We start from the raw sequence: 19,601 nt of genomic DNA on the forward strand, positions 1-19,601 counted from the left end.
GATGTCATTTTCAGAAAGTTTACAGAAGAGCAGTGCATTTCAGACAGCAACCTCCAGATTTTTACATTTAACTTCACAAGTGTGGTCACCAGAAGTCTGATTTTTGCATCATAACAGTGAGCACTTTTAGCCTCACCATTATTTTCACAGCAAAATATGACCTTAGTAGATTCACAGGCAGCCCTTGAGCATTTTGACCAAGTGACTGCTCTTCTATGTTTGAATTTTGACAGTGAGTGTTACCAGACTACTGCAGACCATTCATCTAGGAGGAGAACATCAGTGTACAGCTTGATCCTGTCCTTACCCTATGTTCACAAATGCACATTATCCAATTGTAATCATGGGATAAAAAACAGCAGTTGTGACTGGTTTTTCATTCTATCCTAGTCTGGGTACTCAAAGACCAATTGCAACACCTCTACCTCTGACTTGGCTGAAATTAGCTGCTACAGCTCAGCTTAGTTATGGAACTTGAGAATTGTTGGGCCAGGAATTTTCTCAGACCTGGTCCTGCTCTGCTGAGGGGGAGCAGCTCCAAGCAAATTACCAGCCTTGGCCTGTGTGGTACCGCTGTAGAGCAGGGAACCACAACTGGAACTGCAAGCAGCACATTTTAATAAATTTATTAATATTTATTAATGTTGATCAGAAGGTTAAAGAAAGGTATTTTAAATATAGTAATAATGTTTATCATACTGTTTAGCAAACACACATTTTTGCAGTAACTTACAGCATTTGTAGATAATGTCATCATGTTTGAAGTTGTCCTCTCAAAAACAGAAATCATACTTCTTTTTGTCGGCTGTAGTAGAAGCAAAATACCTCATTCTCAAAATAGCCCTACTGGTTCACATTTTTTTTTGCCAATAGTAAACATTTAATCCCTGCAGACTTGCAATTGGAAATCATTTTTCAGTGTCATTTGCATCAAATGTACCTAACAATGTATACCCAGCAGAAAGAAATGCCCAAACAACAGCAAAATGAGTGCACATCTGGAGACAATATGGCATAACAAACCCTACGTATATGATAAAATCCTCACTATCATTAGTTTATTTTTTTTCAATCAAGGCAGGGCTCATTTTGCATTCTAAGAGGCACAGAAATGTGTTTAAGAAACCAAAGTGTCAACTGACGACGCAATGTTTATTTACCATGTTGTTTGTTATGAAGACATAATAACATTTATAGAAAAATAGTGATTCATAATTTTTAAATATAGAATTAAACAATAATTAGTTGTTAAGTTGCCCAACTCTTACTCAGTGTGTACATATTTTAGTTCATTCAGCATAGATACAATAACTTGGAGATTGTTAGATTGTTTTGTTTTAGTATTATTAGCATTTCATAAAAATTACTTTTGAATATCAATAATCTTTCAGTTGCTTTCTTTGAAAGCTAAGGATAATAAGTTCTTGCATGCTTCTTGGAAATCTGTTGAGTAATGTTTCTTAAAGTTTTAGTCTTTGATTTCTCACAAAATATTTCTTAACAGGGACAAGCTTGGCTCTTGAATCTCCTTAACATCTTCCTGAAAACTCAGTACTTAGCATTCCTCTGTAGCCTCCTTGAGAGTGCAGTGCCACTCTGCTAGTTCCAACACCAGGTGTTGATCAGTTTGTTAAATGGTCCTGGAAAAACCTGAACTCCAGACTTTGGTATTAATAATTATGGGATATCTAAAAATATCACATTCATCATGCAGTTAATTGCTGAAAAGTCTTATTCTTCTGAAGTATTCTTTTCTTCATGTTGGTCTTCCATTCTGCAAAATTTGTGGTATTCCATTGCTTATGTTATCTGGAACATCCTGCATCTGAAAAATATCAAAACAAAAAGTTAGTTTGGTGTTACTGCACCATTAGAATGCACCTTTTTATACTTACAAGAATTGGTGAATGTAAAATATTAGTAATGATATGTGGTTGCATTTGACTTGGCTGAAGGAGAGTCATGAAGGAGCATGTTAGGGAAGGGATGTAATGGAGAATGAGGTCAGCAGACCATGCAGAGATTGGGTTATAGTGGCAAAGAGAAAATAAAGCAAGTAGAACACTAGAGCAACAGAAGAAATAATGGAAGCAAATGGATTTGGGCACTGCCCCTTTTTGTTGGGGGGGAGTAACTAGTTTCATAAGGTTCTGATGAAAGAAAGTGAATTATTTGGGATTCTCAGGAAAAAGGTAGTCTCTGTTAATAGATTCCCCAGCCAGGAGAAACATTTTCTCTAACCTACATCTACCCTATCAAACCCCTTTCAATTAGATGGTCTTCTAAACTCTAGGGAATATAGTCTCCTCAATCGCTTCTCATAGGACAACATGCTCTGTCCAGGGCAATATCCTTCCTTAGGGAAGGAGACCAAAGCTCAGGCCTGTTTTAACTCAGATAGCCAATCAATGAAGGATCGTCCTGGAGCCAATCTCTATTCAGCCTTACATTTATTTAGAGTTAAACCATACAAGCTTACACCTCCTAACTCCACTGCACCATAGGTTCAAGTGTCTCCTTTATATGTGCTCAAAGGTAGAAGAGATAAAACTGCCTTTGCAAAGTCTGTTCAGCCTCATGCAGGAAGTCTGAAAAACTGTGAAAAAACACAACACTTTCCCTCCTCTGTTGTTTCTCCCGTCCCTTCCTGCCCCCTTCATTACTTCCCCCGCTGTCTTTGTCACTTCCCCCACCAACCCCTCCTACAAGAGAGAGACTGGGTGGCTGGAGAAGCGGGGAAGAGAGCGGGTGAAGCGGGGAAGGGAGCAGGTGAAGCGGGGAAGGGAGCGGGTGAAGCGGGGAAGGGAGTGGGTGAAGTGGGGAAGGGAGCGGGTGAAGCGGTAGATATGATCAGATGAGGAGGGGCCGAATAGATCCTCACTTTTCCCTCTCCTTGTTGATCGCAACAGGTTTTATGTTAAATCGATATAATTGCCAATTCTTAACTGCTTACGTGCTGTAACCATTTACTTTCCCACATAACCTTGTACACCAGCAAACTTGGATATGTTACACTCAATCTCCTCATCTAAGTCATTAATGTAGATTGTAAATAACTGGGGCCAAGTGCAGTTCCTCGTAGTACCCTGCTAGTTACAGTCTGCCAACCTGAAAAAGTCCTGTTAATTCCTACCCTCTTTTTTCTGTCCATTTATCCAGAATTGGATCCAGAATTGGCTGAGTGGCAGGCAGCAGAGAGTGATGGTTGAGGGGTGTTTTAGTGACTGGATGCCTGTGTCCAGTGGGGTTCCACAGGGATCGGTGTTGGGTCCCTTGCTGTTTGTGCTATATATAAACGATTAGACTTGAATGTAGGAGGGTTGATCAGTAAGTTCGCGGATGACACGAAAATTGGTGGGGTGGTAAATAGTGAGGAGGATAGCCTTAGATTACAGGAGGATATAGACGGGCTGATCAGTGGCAAATGGAATTTAATCCGGATAAGTGTGAGGTAATGCACTTGGGCAGGACAAACAAGGCACGGGAATACACGATGGATGTAGGGCCCTGGGATGTACCGAGGATCAGAGGGACCTTGGTGTGCGTGTCTGCCGGTCCCTTAAGGTAGCAAGACAGGTAGATAAGGTGGTTAAGAAGGCATATGGGATACTTGCCTTTATTAGCCGAGGTATAGAATGTAAGAGCAGGGAGGTTATGCTGGAACTGTTTAAAATGCTGGCTAGGCCACAGCTAGAGTATTGCGTGCAGTTCTGGAATCCACATTATAGGAAGGATGTGATTGCACTAGGGAGAGTGCAGAGGAGATTTACCAGGATGTTGGCTGGGCTGGAGAGTTTTAGTTATGAGGAGAGATTGGTTAGACTGGGGTTATTTTCCCTGGAGCAGAGGAGATTGAGGTGTATAAAATTATGAGGGGCATAGATAGGGTAGGCAGGAAGGAACTTTTCCCCTTGGTGGAGGAATCAATAACCAAGGAGCATAGATTTAAGGTAAGGGGCAGGAGGTTTGGAGGGGATGTGAGGAAGATTTTTTTCACCCAGAGGGTGGCGGGAATCTGGAACTCACTGCTTGATAGGGTGGTAGAGGCAGAAACCCTCATAACATTTAAGAAGTATTTGGATGTGCACTTGCGATGCCATGGCATACAAGGCTATTGGCCTAGTGCTGGAAAATGGGATTAGAATAGTTAGGTACTTGGTGGACAGGCGCAGACTCGATGGGCCAAAGGGCCTTTTTCTGTGCTGTAGACCTCTATGATTCTATGATCAATGCTCAATCAATGCTAATGTCACTCCAATCTCACAAGTCCTTATTTTGCATAATAACCTCTTGCATGGCAGCCTTATCAAATGCTTTTTGAAAATCAAAATACACTACATCCACTGGTTCCCTCTTATCCAACTTATTGGTTATATCATCAAAAATTAACGGATTTGTCAAATACGATTTCCCTATCATAAATCCGTGTTCACTCTGTTTAATCATATTATTTTCTAAGTGCCCTACTATCATATCACTATTTTTATATTCTAGCATTTTGCATATTACTGATATTAGGCTAACGAGCTTACAGTTCCCCATTCTCTCTCTCTCTCCTATATTAAAATGTAGGGTTACCTTTGCAACATTTCAATCCTTGGGAAGATAACACTGCCTTCTCATCTTATATGTAATTTCCTGGAAGATTTTCAAATCACTACGGCAGAAATACTGGGTAAGGTAACAGTTTATGGCAAACGTATTCCTTGGGCCAGATAATACGCAGGATAATAGGGTACTGAAGGAGACATAGAGAGGAAATCAGTGACAATTATCCAGAATGTATCCGTCTGGCATTGCAGCTGTCATCCTGAAAAAACTGATGTGAGGTGCCAGCAATCATCTTCGAGTATCATTGGGCACTGGTAAAATTCCACAGTATCGGAAACAAACAAACAAATTATCTATATTCTTAAAACAGGGGGAAATATGACCCAGGCAACTATTGTTCAATAATTTAACATCAATAATTAGTAAAATAGTAAGGTAAGCTAGAGCAATGCCTTCATAATAACAACTTAATAAGTAACAGCCAATGCGGCTTTAGAAGGGGAAGATGCTGCCTGACATTTTGAGGAAATTATAGACAAGATACGTGCGAAACTTCCCATGGTACACTTGTCCGGTCTTTCACAAAGATCTGACGAGGGTCCACAGAAAGCATTCTAAAAAAAATGCTACAGGAATTCAGAATAACATGTGGAATTGGATAAGAAGTTGATTAGAAGATAGAAATCCAGAGAATATGCATGGGATGGCATTAGGAATGTGCTGGAGCCCCACTGGGTCATTTCTTGGGCCATGGTTGTTCCTGATCTACATTAATTACTTTGGTACAGAAACCAAGGCTGCAGTGTTAAGCACCCCACCACGCCCAACATCCACAATGAGAAAAAGGAGATTGTGGAGGGTTTAAACTCTAAAATATGAGGAATGTGCTCACAAACTGCAACGTTTTCACAGCAGCAAGTAGTGTGATGTGAGTGTTGTGTCTTGGGCAGGAGATTGAGTTAATAAATTTAAATCAGGCTCCCATAATGTAACTGGGACCCTGAAATAAATTTAACTGTCGTCAGCCGTAAAACTGCTGTCAGAAGTTGGCTCCAGGTGTCCTTTTACTATATTTTTTGCAGGCCAGGAGGAGCAGGAGTGCTCTTCCCAGCCCCTCAAGGAAGCCACTGGCCTCTCTTCCCCACCGCAAGCCCTGAGCTGTAGCCTACCATGTTATCCGGTTGCTGTGGATGATTCCTAAGGGTCCCCAGCTGCGATCTCCTGCCACTGTACTGTGTATTGGTTCAAAGTTAATCATATGCATATGACACAGTAGAATCAACAGTGAGACTAAGAGCTAATTGCTAAGAGGTGCGGGTTGGGGTGCAAGCGGGGGATTAAAGCTCTGGAAAGCGGCTTTGGGTTAGAAAGCCATCATGATTCTGCCCACTTCCAGGTTCAACTGGAGCATCTTGGGAGGTGCGTGGGAAACGCCTGTGAAGCTGGCAGGTGAATAATTTCAACATTTTGAAAAAGGCAATTGGGCAAAGATATAACCAGTATTCCAGCTTTAACTGCCTGTACATGGGTTTTCTGAGCGGTGTGTGAACACAGCTGGGTCTACAAGGTGACAGCATGGTGGGAAGTCATTGTTCAGAGAAAGTGACAGGTTGGAAAGCCTTGAAAGAATGAACTTGCATAACTGCTGTCCTGCCAAGGTGAAAAGCTTGTGCTCACATCACTTGTTCTGAGACTGCGATTTCATTGCTCCAGAAGTGACTACCAACCTTGGACTTTACTCACTGATCTGCTCTTTCCTACTGTCAGCCTACACTGCAGCATGGGAGAAACTCATGCAGCTATAGCATGGATCTCTGATGAGGAACAACAGGAGCAGCCACAGCAACACCAGGAGCCACACCAACAGCTACAGCAGGAGCAGCAAGAGCAACAGCAGCTGCCTTCAACAAAGCTACATGTCGCTCCACAGGACAGAAGATGAACAGAAATCCAGCTAGGAAGAGCCAGTATTTCCAGTACATGGCATAAAGATGAAGGATCAGCTTCTCAAGCAAAAGTGCCTCAGGAGGCCCAGGATTTCACAACAGGCTGGTGACGACATCTGCAGGTTCCTGGAACAAAACCTCCTTCCAAGAGGACCATGTGGGCATGCATTGCCACTGACTATTACCACAGCCCTGAATTTCTTTGCCTCGGACTCTTTCCAGGAATCTTCTGATGACATCCCCAGGATCTATCAGTCTGCTGCTCGTCAGTGTATCTCCGAGGTGACAAGTTCCAGGCTTTCCATGGCTGTCACCCATGCTCATTTTCACAATAGCGAGATCCAGAATGCTGTTGGCTTGGCTGCTGTGGCTGGATTTCCATAGATACTGTACAAAATATGGAAATCAAGGCTCGGGTCAGGCTGGGATCCTCATCAATTGCAAAGGATTTCACTCTCTCAGTGGTATCTGATCACCAGGAGGTTTTCATGATTGTCTGTGTAAGATATCCTGAGCTTTTTTTCATTCAGTCATGCAAAGTGGGTGTCACTGGCTAGGCAAGCATTTATTTATTTCCCATCCTTAACTGCCCTTGTTCAGAGGGCATTTAAGAGTGGTGGGTCTGGAGTCACATGTAGGCCAGACCAGGTAAGGACAGCAGATTTCCTTCCCTAAAGGACATTAGTGAACCAGATGGGTTTTTATGACAATGGGCAATGGTTTCATGGTCATCATCAGACTTTTAATTCCAGACCTTTACTGTATTCAATTTTCAACATCTTTCATGGTGGGATTTGAACCCAGGTCCCCAGAGCATTACTCTGGATCTCTGGAACACTAGGCCAGTGACAAAACCACTATGTCACCACCTCCCCTAAGCTGACATGATTCATTTATTTTGTGACAGTCACATCTCCCATAGGTGTTCACAACTCCACACAGTGTGAACAGGTGGCTTCTTGGGGTCAAGGGCTACCCTCTGAGGACCTGGCTGATGTTTCTTGTCAGGAGCCCTACCACTGATACATAGAAGTATAGCAAGAGTCACATGACCACAAGAGTGATCACTGAGAGACCCATTGAGGCGCTAACGATTCAGGTGCCTGGGCAGATCTGGGACTGCCTGCCAGTAAGTGTCTCGTGAATGGTTGTAGTCTGCTGTGCCCTTCACAACATGGCACTACAGAGAGGACTGGAATTGTAGCAATAGGAAGGCGCAGACTGACTGCAGCCGCACACCTGGCTGCCAGAGAAGCCCATGACAGTCTCATACATACACACACACTTGTGCTAAACTGAGTGCGTCAAGCCTTATGGCATTGCTATCATAAACTCTGTGCCAGTATCCAAAATAAATCATTCCAACAGTACAAAATCCTACCATTATATTCACCTCTTTCCTCACCTTCCAACCTGGTCACACCATTGACCTGAAGGTTACTGTCCAGGGTTAATGGAGGATAGAACAAAGTAGAGGCCATGCGAATGAGGTTTTCAAATCAAGTGTTTCATTCATTAGAATAAACATAAATACGATGCCATCAACACTGCCATACACACCCGTGTGAACCCCTTTGTGCATCGATTATGCCTTTCTCATCCGCTCACTACTCCTAAGTGGTGTAACTCCTGTGACTTCAGCAGAGTAGGAGGCAGGCTGCTTGTTCTCTTGTTCTGACAGATGAGTTGACCATGGTGGACGTCCTCTTGGTTTTGGAGCACTTGAGGGTCCTGCCAAAGACTTCCAACCTGCACCCTTGCAGGGGCAGTGGGAAGGAGACAGAACCTGTGGCTGTCTGAGGGGGAGGGGCCAAGGAATAAGGAGTGGGAGCACCTGTCCCCACTGTCATGTGTCCTCTATTTTCCTCCTCATGGCCCAGCTACATTTCCCTGCTAGTCTGGAGCTGAAGAGCACTTTGTTGCATGTCACTGAGACATTGAGCCATCAAGGTGAGGCTTTGCTTCATCTTGTGTAAAGTGACAGAGTATGCAAGCCATTGGTCAGGGACAACAAGGATGTGGGTTGCCTGTCACATCTGATTCTCCATGCAGGTGGTTAGTCTTTCCATGAGTGTGGACATCAGCGTAAATGTCTGATACATTATGGCATTGTCGTTTGAGATGGACTCCTCCACCTTCTCTTCAAGAGTGTGCACTGCCTCTGGAAATGCCGAGAGAAGCACAAACATTTCTTGTTGCTGCTCCACAAGCTCCCCACTCGTGAAGGCCTCCCAAAGCTCAGCATTTTCATCCAGTAGAGCATTGTTTGGTGCATCCTTGACCCTCCGACAGGGACTCTCCACTACTGTCCCTGTCTCCAGCACCTGCTCACATGTGATGTGCTCCTCACCATGTGAAAACCTTGTTATCTCTAATGGAGTCTCCACTGAAGTCTGTGTATCTGAGATGGTGGCAGGTGCGCAAGTGTCATGTGATAGTGATCCTTAGCGTGTTTATCCTCCTCTTAGGACTCTTTGGCTGCTTCCTGCTCCAGCTCCTCTGACACCTGTGGGAAATAACAGACAGTGTTAGAACTGACGTATGGAAAAAAGTTCAAAGTCTACATTATGCAGATCTGTACAGTTCAGTTGTGATGAAAGCAATTCAGAATGAGTGAACGTTAAATACTAAGTGGCAGCATTATATCTAATTCTGTTACCAGGTCTGTGGGCCACCCTCATCTCTCCACTGCTGATGTCTAATGTCGATGCCACTCTGTCAATCTCCAAAGCGGCCTCCTACAATATGGTCAGGGTGGACATCACTCTAGGTCCCGTCCAAGTTCTGCACCTCTCCCTGGATTTGTGGGATCCCTTCTGCAATGAAAAAAAGTAGAGAGTGATGAGTGTGAAAAGTAGAATGCAAGGATGGAATGAGAGCATTTGTGGACAGTGACTGTGAGGAATGTATGCGAGATGAAAATAGGATGAGAGTTAGAGTTGGTTGTTCAGTTGGAGAATTGAGGAGTTGTCTGGAGAGAAAGGAATGTGTGGAACTGCAGGATGTGTTGGGCAGAGGAGTGCTGCTCAGAAAAATGCTAGGGAAGTCAGAGAGTGATGGCTTAAACTTTTCCTGACACCGCATCCAAGTCCTGGACACCTCGCCCCTGCTGCTCACAGCTAGCACAACTTCCAGCCACACCTATTTCACCAGTGATCCTGGCCTCTTTCTTCTGTCTTGTGGAAACAGCACATCCCAATGGGCGCTCACTTCCTCCAAAATTAACTCCAGATACAGAGAACTGAGGGCAGCCTTCCCACATCTCATTTCCATTTCTTAGCAGGTACAAGCCTTCACAGTAAAGGTTAGTTGCAGCCATTCTGAGCCCTTCCAGGGTCCCTTTAAACAGAAGTCCTTCACTGAGTGTTGTCATCACACTGGCACTCTGTGATTAGTTTGTTAACCTGGAAGTGGGATACTGTTGTCATGGCCAGCTGCTGCACCCCCCCTCTCCCCCAGTGCAAGTGGGACAGTTTCCAAAAAGTTCCACCCAAACAAAAGAATGAAAAAGGCTAAAAAATTTCTAATATGTTATGGATGTTCACGGAAGTTATGCTAATGCCTTGCAATGCACTGGCCAGAACACAGAGTACTGCATGCTACAAAAATACACATACTGAAGACCTACCCCAATTATACAAGGGGTGGATGAGAAAACTTCAAGCTCTCTAGCCGAGAAACAAAGTGCTGTGTTGGGGTAGGGGCTAGTTGGATTTGGGTGGTAAGATGCTTCTGACATACATAAAAGATTACGTGTTTAAGATTAGGTAAAACAATATTGCTCTTAAGCAAAGCAGGAAAAAAGGACCAAAAAATGTAAATGTAGGCAAACAAAAAGGGCATTTAAAACTGGTATGAGGGAAAACTTTTAATGTAAAGAATGTTAACTCACTGGAATGAACTGCAAAATGCAGCTCAGTGCTGAAGTGGGAGAGGTAGGGTACTAAACAGTTGAATTTGAGAGGGACAAATGGCCTTTTCTCAATAGCCTATAAATTCAACCTAAGAGTATTAATAGGTAATTTACACATTTAATAATAGCAGTTTCTCATGATTCTATTTATACAGTGGTTTTATTGCTTTTTTGAACTGTGATTTAAAAGAACAACGGCAGAAGAGGAGAGGATGGCTTTTCTCGACAGGTCACTCCAAAACATCCATTATATAAAAAACATCTTTACTAAGATTGATCAGATACAGCAAACCCTTGTTTGTTCTAACTTTCAACAAATAGGATCAACTCAATGACACAGCAGTGACTTTACTTGCATGCCAAAATCAGATTCATGACTCAGAAAAATTATTTAAGCAGGAATTTATGCCATTTTCTGTTTGTTATAATTCTGGCTTTGTTTCATTTCTCTATTTATTTTTTGCCACTTTTTATGCAATTGTAAAACCAGTTGGAAGTCACTTAAGAACTAACGTGAGCAAGACCCTGATAACAATATAGCAAATATACATCCCCAAAGTCAATACCAGTTCCCTGCAACATGGGTTTTGTAGTATTTCCCTGACACACAGATAAAGAGTTATGTAACAAAAAACTACTGAGGCTGGAAATCAGAAATAAAACTGAAAATGCTGAGAACAATTCACAAGGTAAGCAGCATTTACAGAGAAAATTTATACAGAAAGGTTAATGTTTCAGGCTTAATCCTAATTTTCTCTCTCTTCTCAGGCCAGCTGAGTATTTCCATTATTTTTCAACGTTATTTTGGAGCCAAGTAAATCTACCTGCTGACTTCAGCTTTTTTCCCAATAGATTTTGGCTCTGAGAGATGGAAAAATTCAGGTGCCAAAAACAGAGATCAGCAGTACAGTATATGTAAACAAGCCACGCTATTCTGAGAGGACTTGCACTATAAAAGCCGTACTCTCATCACTTTACTCTCTTCATAATGGATGTTACTTTGAAAACCTCATTTAAAAAACGTGGAGTCATTTAATTCCTGTTAGTAATGAGGTAGAAAAGATGGCACTTTGGTCTACTGCAACTTGAAGATCAATTCTAGAACAATAAATCCAATCTGACGTAAATACACAGAATATGCTTTTACCCCATAGATTTTTACATCAACTGCATTCCATTTCTTTGTTTAATTAAAATCATCTGCTAATAAAATCATTACCACAACAAATTTTTATGGGTATGATCAAATCTTTAATTAGCTGAACACTTATTTTATGAATGATAGGTCACTGGAGCTTTTCGAGGTCCGACAAAACCCTAGGACGGAATAGTGGCAGAATAAGAAGTAATTGAAAAGTGCAATAGAAGTAGGAATAGATGAGGTTATAAATTTAAAAAGAGCCCAACAAAGGGGTTAGCATGCAGAAAGGATAAAGGAAGTTTGAGTAAAATCTAACTGATCTGTTATAAACAGCAAAAAGGCTGAGTTAAAGGTTTGGGTGCTAGTGTGGACACAAAGAAAATCAAGGGAAAAGGAATAATGTTAAATATACAAACAGGAAAATAGTAAAGTGCATGCATTGCAATGGTCAGAGCGTAGGAAATAAACTTGGGAATTCAAAGCAATTATGTCACAGGAAGACACCACTGATACCCAGTGGCAGCAGTGTGTACCATTATCAACCTGCAATGCTTCAACAGCTACTTCCTAACCTGCGACCTCTACCACCTGGAAGAACAAAGGCAGCAAACGTGGGAAAACTACCACTAGCAAGTTCCCCTCCAAGCCATACACCATCCTGACTTGGAACAATGTCATTGTTCCTTCACTGTGATGTAATCAAAATCCTGGAACTCCCTTTCCCAACACCAGATGGATTGCAGTGGTTCAAGAAGGCAATTCACCATCATCTTCTTAAGGTCAATTAGGGATGGGCAACAAACACTGGCCTTGGCAGCAATGCTCACAATCCATGAAAGAATAAAAAAAATCTACATTTTAAAATAGTAATAAGAGAAACTTGGCTGTCAACTGGGCAGGAGTGAAATAAAACATTGGGACAGACTTTGCTCTCAGAAGCAAATGAATAGCACCTGCTGTTCTATACATTTACATTTGCCCATAGACTTTCTTGGGCACTTTGCACTGGAATTTACTTAATATAGCCAAAAAGTAATGTGCCTGCTGTGAAACATCTGGAACTTGTGCAAACAGGGCAAGGAACTGTGTATCTCCTTATCAATCAGATTGAAAAATTTTTAATGAACAATGCAGAGTCTGAATCAAGGAATACCAGTTGGAATATAACATTCAATGTCAAATCAGATACACAAAGCAAAATAAAGAGATGGAAAGAAAGATTGGATTAAAAGAGATAAAAGACAGGAAGAAAAAGTAAAAGAAAACTTATTTTTTAAATTCAAACTCCAATAATAATTAAAATCTGAAGGAAGGAGACTCCAAATTTGTAAATGTTAATTTTCAATACCAGATTAAGTAATTAAGACTTAACATGCTATTAAAGATGCTATTACATTGGAAGGAACAAGCCCTAACTTTTTCTGGTGAGTTTAATTCCTATCTGAGGTAAGTACAACAACTTCATATATTTATGGGTAAGTTATTAACATACCATCGATTGTGAAGCTTTTGGAAAGGCAGGATATCTTGGGCAACAACATTGTAATGAGGCTATTCCACTTTAATTTTGAAAGTATGATTTTCAAATTTTCAGCTGACTAGAAATTTTGCAATTTGAAATGAGACAGAACTACTTACAAATGCAAGGCCACCTTCCAAGGCGAAGGTGAAAAAACAAACAAGTCACCCTCAGGAGAGTGCGAAGCGGGAAACATTTCCTATAATTCAGAGACTCATCAAAACTCGTCACATCTAACAAAGTGACATTAAAATGCAAAGTGCTGGATAGTGAAACAATTTCTGCCACAGACAGACCCATCCAAAACCCCTTGGAAATATGCAACGGTTGTAGGATAATTGGCCAGGCTGCAGCCGCTGCAGAGAGATGGCTAGAAAGTTTTCAGCAGAGGAAACAGGCTCTCTCTCTCTCTATCTCTTTTGGAACAAATGTATTACTCAGTTTGCAAAGTCAACTTTACCAGAAACCTACGAGTGAACCGAGATTTTTTAATAATTGCAACTTCTTCTACATTTGATCGCACTCCAAGAAACCAGCTAACCTAAATTGGCCACAACGTTTAAAATCCATGTCTCAAGGACAATCAAAGGACACTCAACCCTATATTCTTTTAACTTTTTTTTATTGTACTCTAACTTCCCTTATTCCAGATGCCTGTGTGTGTGACGTCACATCTTTATTATTTTTTCCCTTGGGTTTAGTAGTTAATAAATTTGCTCTTTGTTTGATCCAAGAAAACCTTGTTTGATTGGCTCTTTATTGCTCACAGCTTAAATAGCAAAATACGTTCTGATTTGGAAAAGGCACAGCCTTATGAAAAAGAAACTCGAATTTTTGTTGTGACCAACTGAGGAGCAGAGCAGAGCCAGTTCACTCCTCCTCATCTGGTCATAACAATTTCCTGATTTATGCATTTAACTGCACATGTGCAGTTGCCAGAAGTTGGTGTCTAATTTTCACATAAATTGCCAAGAGCACTGTTAACCTCACCATTATTTCTATCGCAACATTTGGCCATTCACTTCAGTCTCCACCACAAATTCTGCTGCCTAGCCACTGATTCCAACCTTCACCCTGACAAAAATCTAAGGCTGAGCCAGACTGTTGGTAATCTTGGTGTCACATGTGACCCCAGTTGAGCTTCTGACCACATATCCACGCCATCACTAAGGCTGCCCATTTCCACCCCTGTAACATCCCCCAACTCTGCCCCACCTCAGCTCATCCACTGCTGAAGCTCTCATTCCTGTCTTTGTTACCTCCAGACTTGACTATTCTAATGCATTCCTGGATGACCTCCTATGTTCAACCCTCCGTAAACTTGACATCATCCAAAACTCTGCTGTCTGTGTTCCCACGCACCCATCACCCTGCGCTCACTGACCCACATTGACTCCCGGTTAAGCAATGTCTCGATTTTAAAATTCTTATCCTTGTTTTCAAATCTCTCTGTGGTCTCACCTCTCTGTAATCTTTTAGAAAAACTAATGATCTAGTTGAGGTCAGGTGGAAAGAGAAATTGTAACAAAGGACTGTCGATCACCAATATGTAAGTCATACTAAGGTTATTGTAAAATTGACAGAATTAAAAATGACTGCTTCATATTGCAGAATACAGGGGATGAAACATTAGGGGCTGAATCTTCGGCTCGGCAGACAGGGGCGTAAAATGACGCGAGGTGACGTTGGGCGTGCGTCCCGATGTCACTGCGCATTACTTAGATTTTCAGTTCAGTGGGCGCGCAACCGACTCGGCTGTGCGCCCACTAAACTGTCAAAGGCCTGTTAAGGCCATTAATTACCTAATTAAGCCTATCGAGAAAGCTGCCCGTCCAACCATAAGGTTGGTGGGCAGGCGAAGAGCCCAGGCGGCCTTCGCAGTTTTCATGGGACCTCATCCACGGGCGGGATGACGTTTCATGAAGGGTTTATAAATTAAATAAATTTTTTCATTAAAGCTCATTGACACATCCCAGCTCATATGACACTGTCACATGAGGGGACGTGCCTTAAATTTTTTTCTTTATTAAAATTTTAAAAACTTAAAACTTATCTCACCTCTGTGCCTCAGGGAGATTTTTGTACTCTTTCGCATGCATGCGCGTGAAAGAGCGCAATCCTGACTCAGGGAACCCCCCCACCCTGCCCGCAAAAAGAGCGCACAGCGCTTCTGGGTGCGTGTCACGCTGGGGGCCTTAATTGGCCCGCCCACATAAAATGGCGGCGTGGACCCGATCAGGAGCACCAATTGGGTTTGCGCCCGCCCCGCACAACCCTCCCCCAATGGGGGGAAAATTCTCTCCTAGAAGAAATGAATATTGAAAGAGATGACATATGGCATCTATAGGTATTATATAAATGATAAAAATAAGAGGAAATGCAAGTAAGTTGTCAAAAAAAAGCGGTTAAGAAAGAAATAAGGAAAGCAACGAAGAAGTGTGCAGATGGATAAACAGAAAACATCAAGTACTTTGCATCATTGTTGATAAAAGAGAAGGGGGAAATAAATCCTGAATAAAATGGAATGGGAGGTGTTATAATGATAAAAGGATAGAATGGGAATAGTTCGTTAAACTAAGGGGGGACAAAGTGCTGGGATTTGATTCACTAGGATGCTGCCAGGTAACGGGTAAAGGCAAAAAAAGACTTGGAAGATCAGAACTCTTTCCATTAGGAAATAAATTATGGATGATTGGATAGATTTGTTTTAACTTATGAAGGTATGAAAAAGATGAGATAAAAACAATTTCCAGTGATTGAGTGCTGTAGAATGAAAAGGCACAGATGTAAGAGTAAATGTAAGAGAAATGTAAGAGATTTAGGATCCAGAACAGGAGAAGATTTTTTTGCATAGAGGGTTGAGGTGATGCAGTGCAATTTTAGAGATAGTGGGCAGAAATTTCACGTCTTAGTCCCTGGAAAAATGGCAGGATCTGAAGCAGGTCAGGAACCCGACTTACATGAGAGCAGGCTTTTCCATGGCTGTTGAACTTAACCACAGCATTAGAATTCCACTTCTGGGTTTCCCAGCTAATTAGAGATGGCATGCAGGATATGCGCCAAATCTGTCAATGTATTTAAAGGGACCCCGGCAGGGTTTTGAATGGTTTCAATAAATCTTGTTGATGAAGCATCCAGAAAAGTACAGAATGGAAGGAAGACAAGGGAAGGCTGTCAATGCCCCTCATCCACAGCCATCCCCCCATCCCCCTGCCCCCTGCCACCTCCTGGCTCTCGGACTCTTCCCTGGAGGTCATGATGGAAGTGGTGAGGGCTGGGAGAAAAGTCCTCTCCCCTGAGGATGAGAGGAAAAGGCCAGCCAGCCTAAGGAAGCAAGCATGACTAGAAGTAGCACCAGCAGTGAGTAGCAGGAGTATGGTGCCAAAGACCTGGATTCAGTGCCCGAAAAGGTTTACTTATCTCATTTGATCCAGCAAGGTGAGTTTCTGACAACTCTCAGCTGGCAAGCATTGCTCTCTCATCTCCCGAGCATTCTCCTGCACAACACTCCTCTGATTGACATACCTTGCAATTCCACGCATTCCTTTGTCTCAGGTACCTCCTCAAATCTTCATATGAACAACCAATATTCACACACACCCTCATCCTGTTGCCCTCTCACACCCATCCCTCACAGTCACTCTCCTCAAAAATTTTCATTCTATCCTCAACACACACTCACTTCTCACATTCATAATTTTCTGCTTTCTCTCACTGCAGGGGAAGAGAGTGCATAACTCCAGGGAGAAGCAGAAAACCAGGGGTGGAACTGTTCCCATAGTCACACTGACCACAGGGACGTCCTGGAGATTGACAGCGTGGCACACACACTGGACATAGGCAACAGGGAGATGGGGGTGGCCCAGAGACCTGGTGACAGTGTGAGATGATGTGCTGCCACTTCTCACTGGTAGTAGGAACAACCATTAAAAAAAAGATCCATTGGAAATCTAATTCTGCTTAAAGGGAGAATTCTAGATTTAATATAAAGAGACAATACATGAATATTGCATAATACTTACTGCTTATTGGGCTTTGTAAGCTAATGATAAGTATAATATATTCTATTTTAATAACATTTCACAAACATACCATTTTACAAGTTCTTCTTCAAGCCTATATGCAGAAAATATGAGAGTACTCAAAATGTCAAACTTAAAGACAGGTTGCCTAGACCATGCAGGCATGTATTCCCTTGAGTATGGAAGGCTAAGCGGTGATCCACTTGAAGTGTTTACATGATTAAAGGAGTTGAAAGCATAGATGGAGAGAAACTAATTCCTTTCGCAAGGGAGTCCAGAACAAGGATGCATAACCTTAATATTAGAGCAAGTCCATGCATAGGTGATGTCAGAAAGCACTTCTTCGCACAAAGTGGAAATCTAAAATCATTTCCCTAATAAGCTGTTAAGACTAGGTCAATTAAACATTTCAAAACTGAGATTAATAGACTTTGGTTAAGTGAGGGTACTCAGGGTTACAGAACCAAGGCAGGTAGTTGGAGTGAAGATATAGATCAGCCATGATCTAACTGAATAGTGGAAAAAGATCGAAGGGCTGAATGGCCTTTTCCAGTTCATACATCCCCAACTCCTCAATGCTGGGTTAAATTTCATAGCAACTGTGACAGCTACAATAGGAGAAGCTTTTTATTTTCTCTATGATTTTTAGTAATATAATATACATGTGTACATGTGAGTCAGATCCATATTGGACCTTGTGTGACAGCATTGATGAAAAATGATGCATGTAGCTGGAGTACAAGCATAGAAACATGAATTACGCTTAGGGCAGAAATTTTCACTCGCTGGGCAGGCGCACACCCGACTCGCTCGAGTATAAAATGACGTGCGCTGACATCGGCCGAGCATGCCAACTTCAGCACGCAGTCGCACGATAGTTCGGTCGGTGGGCGTGCGCCAGAGTTGGCAGCGCGCCCGCTGACAATTAAAAGGCCTGTTAAGGCCACTAAATAATCAATTAAATTAAAGTTTTCACTAAGTGGCCTTTGCATTTTTTTGGAAACCTCATCCATGGACAGGATGAGGTTTCCAAAAGCAAATAAAAATAAAATAAAAGCTTTAAAATTTAATTAATAACATGTCCCAGCTCATGTGACAGAGTTACATGAGGGGACATGTTTTATTATATTTTTATTTTCTTCACTTTCTTTTTAAAAAACGCTTCATCTCCCTGAGGCAGCTCCGTGCCTCAGGGAGATTATACAGCGCCCACTCGTGCGCGTGTGCGAAGTGCGCGCTTGGCCTGCTTGCCCTCCCCACCCCCAGCACAAGCAGTGCTCAGCGCTGCCGCTTGCGTTTCACATTGGGCGGGCATTAATTAGTGCGCCAGCGTGAAATCGCAGTCCGGTGCCGATCGCTGGAGGCGGTCAGCTTCCCGACCGCCCCTGCCTCCCCCTTCGAGCTCAACCATCAAGGGCAAAATTCTGCTCTTAGTTTCAGTGCTTCACAACATTACAACTATCCCAGTCACAAAATACAGATAATTAATGCTCCTCCTCCAATCGAACCTCAGCTGAATGGTTATTTTCAGAATGCCTATTTATGTTTTTACACAGGAAAATCTGTTAGGTAATCAGAACAGATCGGTTGAAAGGCTAAAATCTGATGACAGTACAGAACGATAAACTTTGCACTCATGCTCATTTTAAAAAAATCTGTATTAAATGTCCACATCGGTTGCAAAATTGACCACGAATAGTACTCTTTACATGTCTAAGAAGCATATTTGGAATTGTTTCAATAGGCCACTCACCACCATCTTCTCAAGGGCAATTAGGGATGGGCAATAAATGCTGGCCTTGCCAGCAATGCTCACACCTCATGAACGAATTTAAGAAGTCAGTATCGCTATCATTTTAGTCCAGACCATTAACTGGTTTCATATTCTTCAAACTAAGAAGCCACTAAAAGTCAAAATCACTCTGATGTTCCCTCCAATAACATTTAAGTAATATTATACAGATCACGACCACCCCGCCCCTGTAACCAAAAGCGTCTCTTCAATCATGTTACTTCTCCTTCTATCACTTTTTCTAATCGTTTCTCTTCTAACACCATTTGATTTAGATCCTGTATACTGCATCTAATTGTGATAATTTGTCTTTCATTCTTGTTTTTTAACTTAGAGCTCCTTGAGTACTTTCTTTTTTGGAATTTCATATTTTTCCATTAACCTATAAGCTCATGGATGTTCATGTTCAAAATGAAACACTTTTCTACTTCTGTCATTCAGTGCCAAGCTTAAACCCTCCTAAACAGCCAGATGTTGAATTAAACTCCCTGTACTTCCTGTAATGCCTTAACCTCAATCCCAGAAGAGTTGTTGTAGCACAACACAGAGCTATTACCATTTCAATCTGGATCTATGATCGATTACCATCTATTCCGTAATCCTGTAAGTGAGATTAGCAATTTAGAGCCAAATTACACTGCATTATGAGTAGAATGTGCTTAGGCAACAGTGAGCACGAATTTGACTACCCACACCCGTCTCATGTAAGATCCTCAC

At 42.1% G+C, this 19,601-nt stretch overlaps 1 protein-coding gene across 6 annotated transcripts in view; it reads right to left on the reverse strand.

The window, feature by feature from the left end:
• Positions 1-1,133: 1,133 nt before the first annotated feature.
• tmem196 (transmembrane protein 196) overlaps positions 1,134-19,601 on the reverse strand; it is a 37,916-nt gene continuing 19,448 nt past the window's right edge. For all 6 annotated transcript variants that reach the window (XM_078535107.1, XM_078535102.1, XM_078535133.1 and 3 more), the window contains exon 4: positions 1,134-1,825. In XM_078535107.1, coding sequence (XP_078391233.1) covers positions 1,757-1,825 — 69 coding nt within the window. In that variant the 3' untranslated portion in view covers positions 1,134-1,756. The remainder of the gene's footprint in view (positions 1,826-19,601) is intronic.

Source organism: Cetorhinus maximus, chromosome 3 (assembly GCF_964194155.1).
Source record: "Cetorhinus maximus chromosome 3, sCetMax3.hap1.1, whole genome shotgun sequence".
Lineage (NCBI taxonomy): Eukaryota > Metazoa > Chordata > Chondrichthyes > Lamniformes > Cetorhinidae > Cetorhinus > Cetorhinus maximus.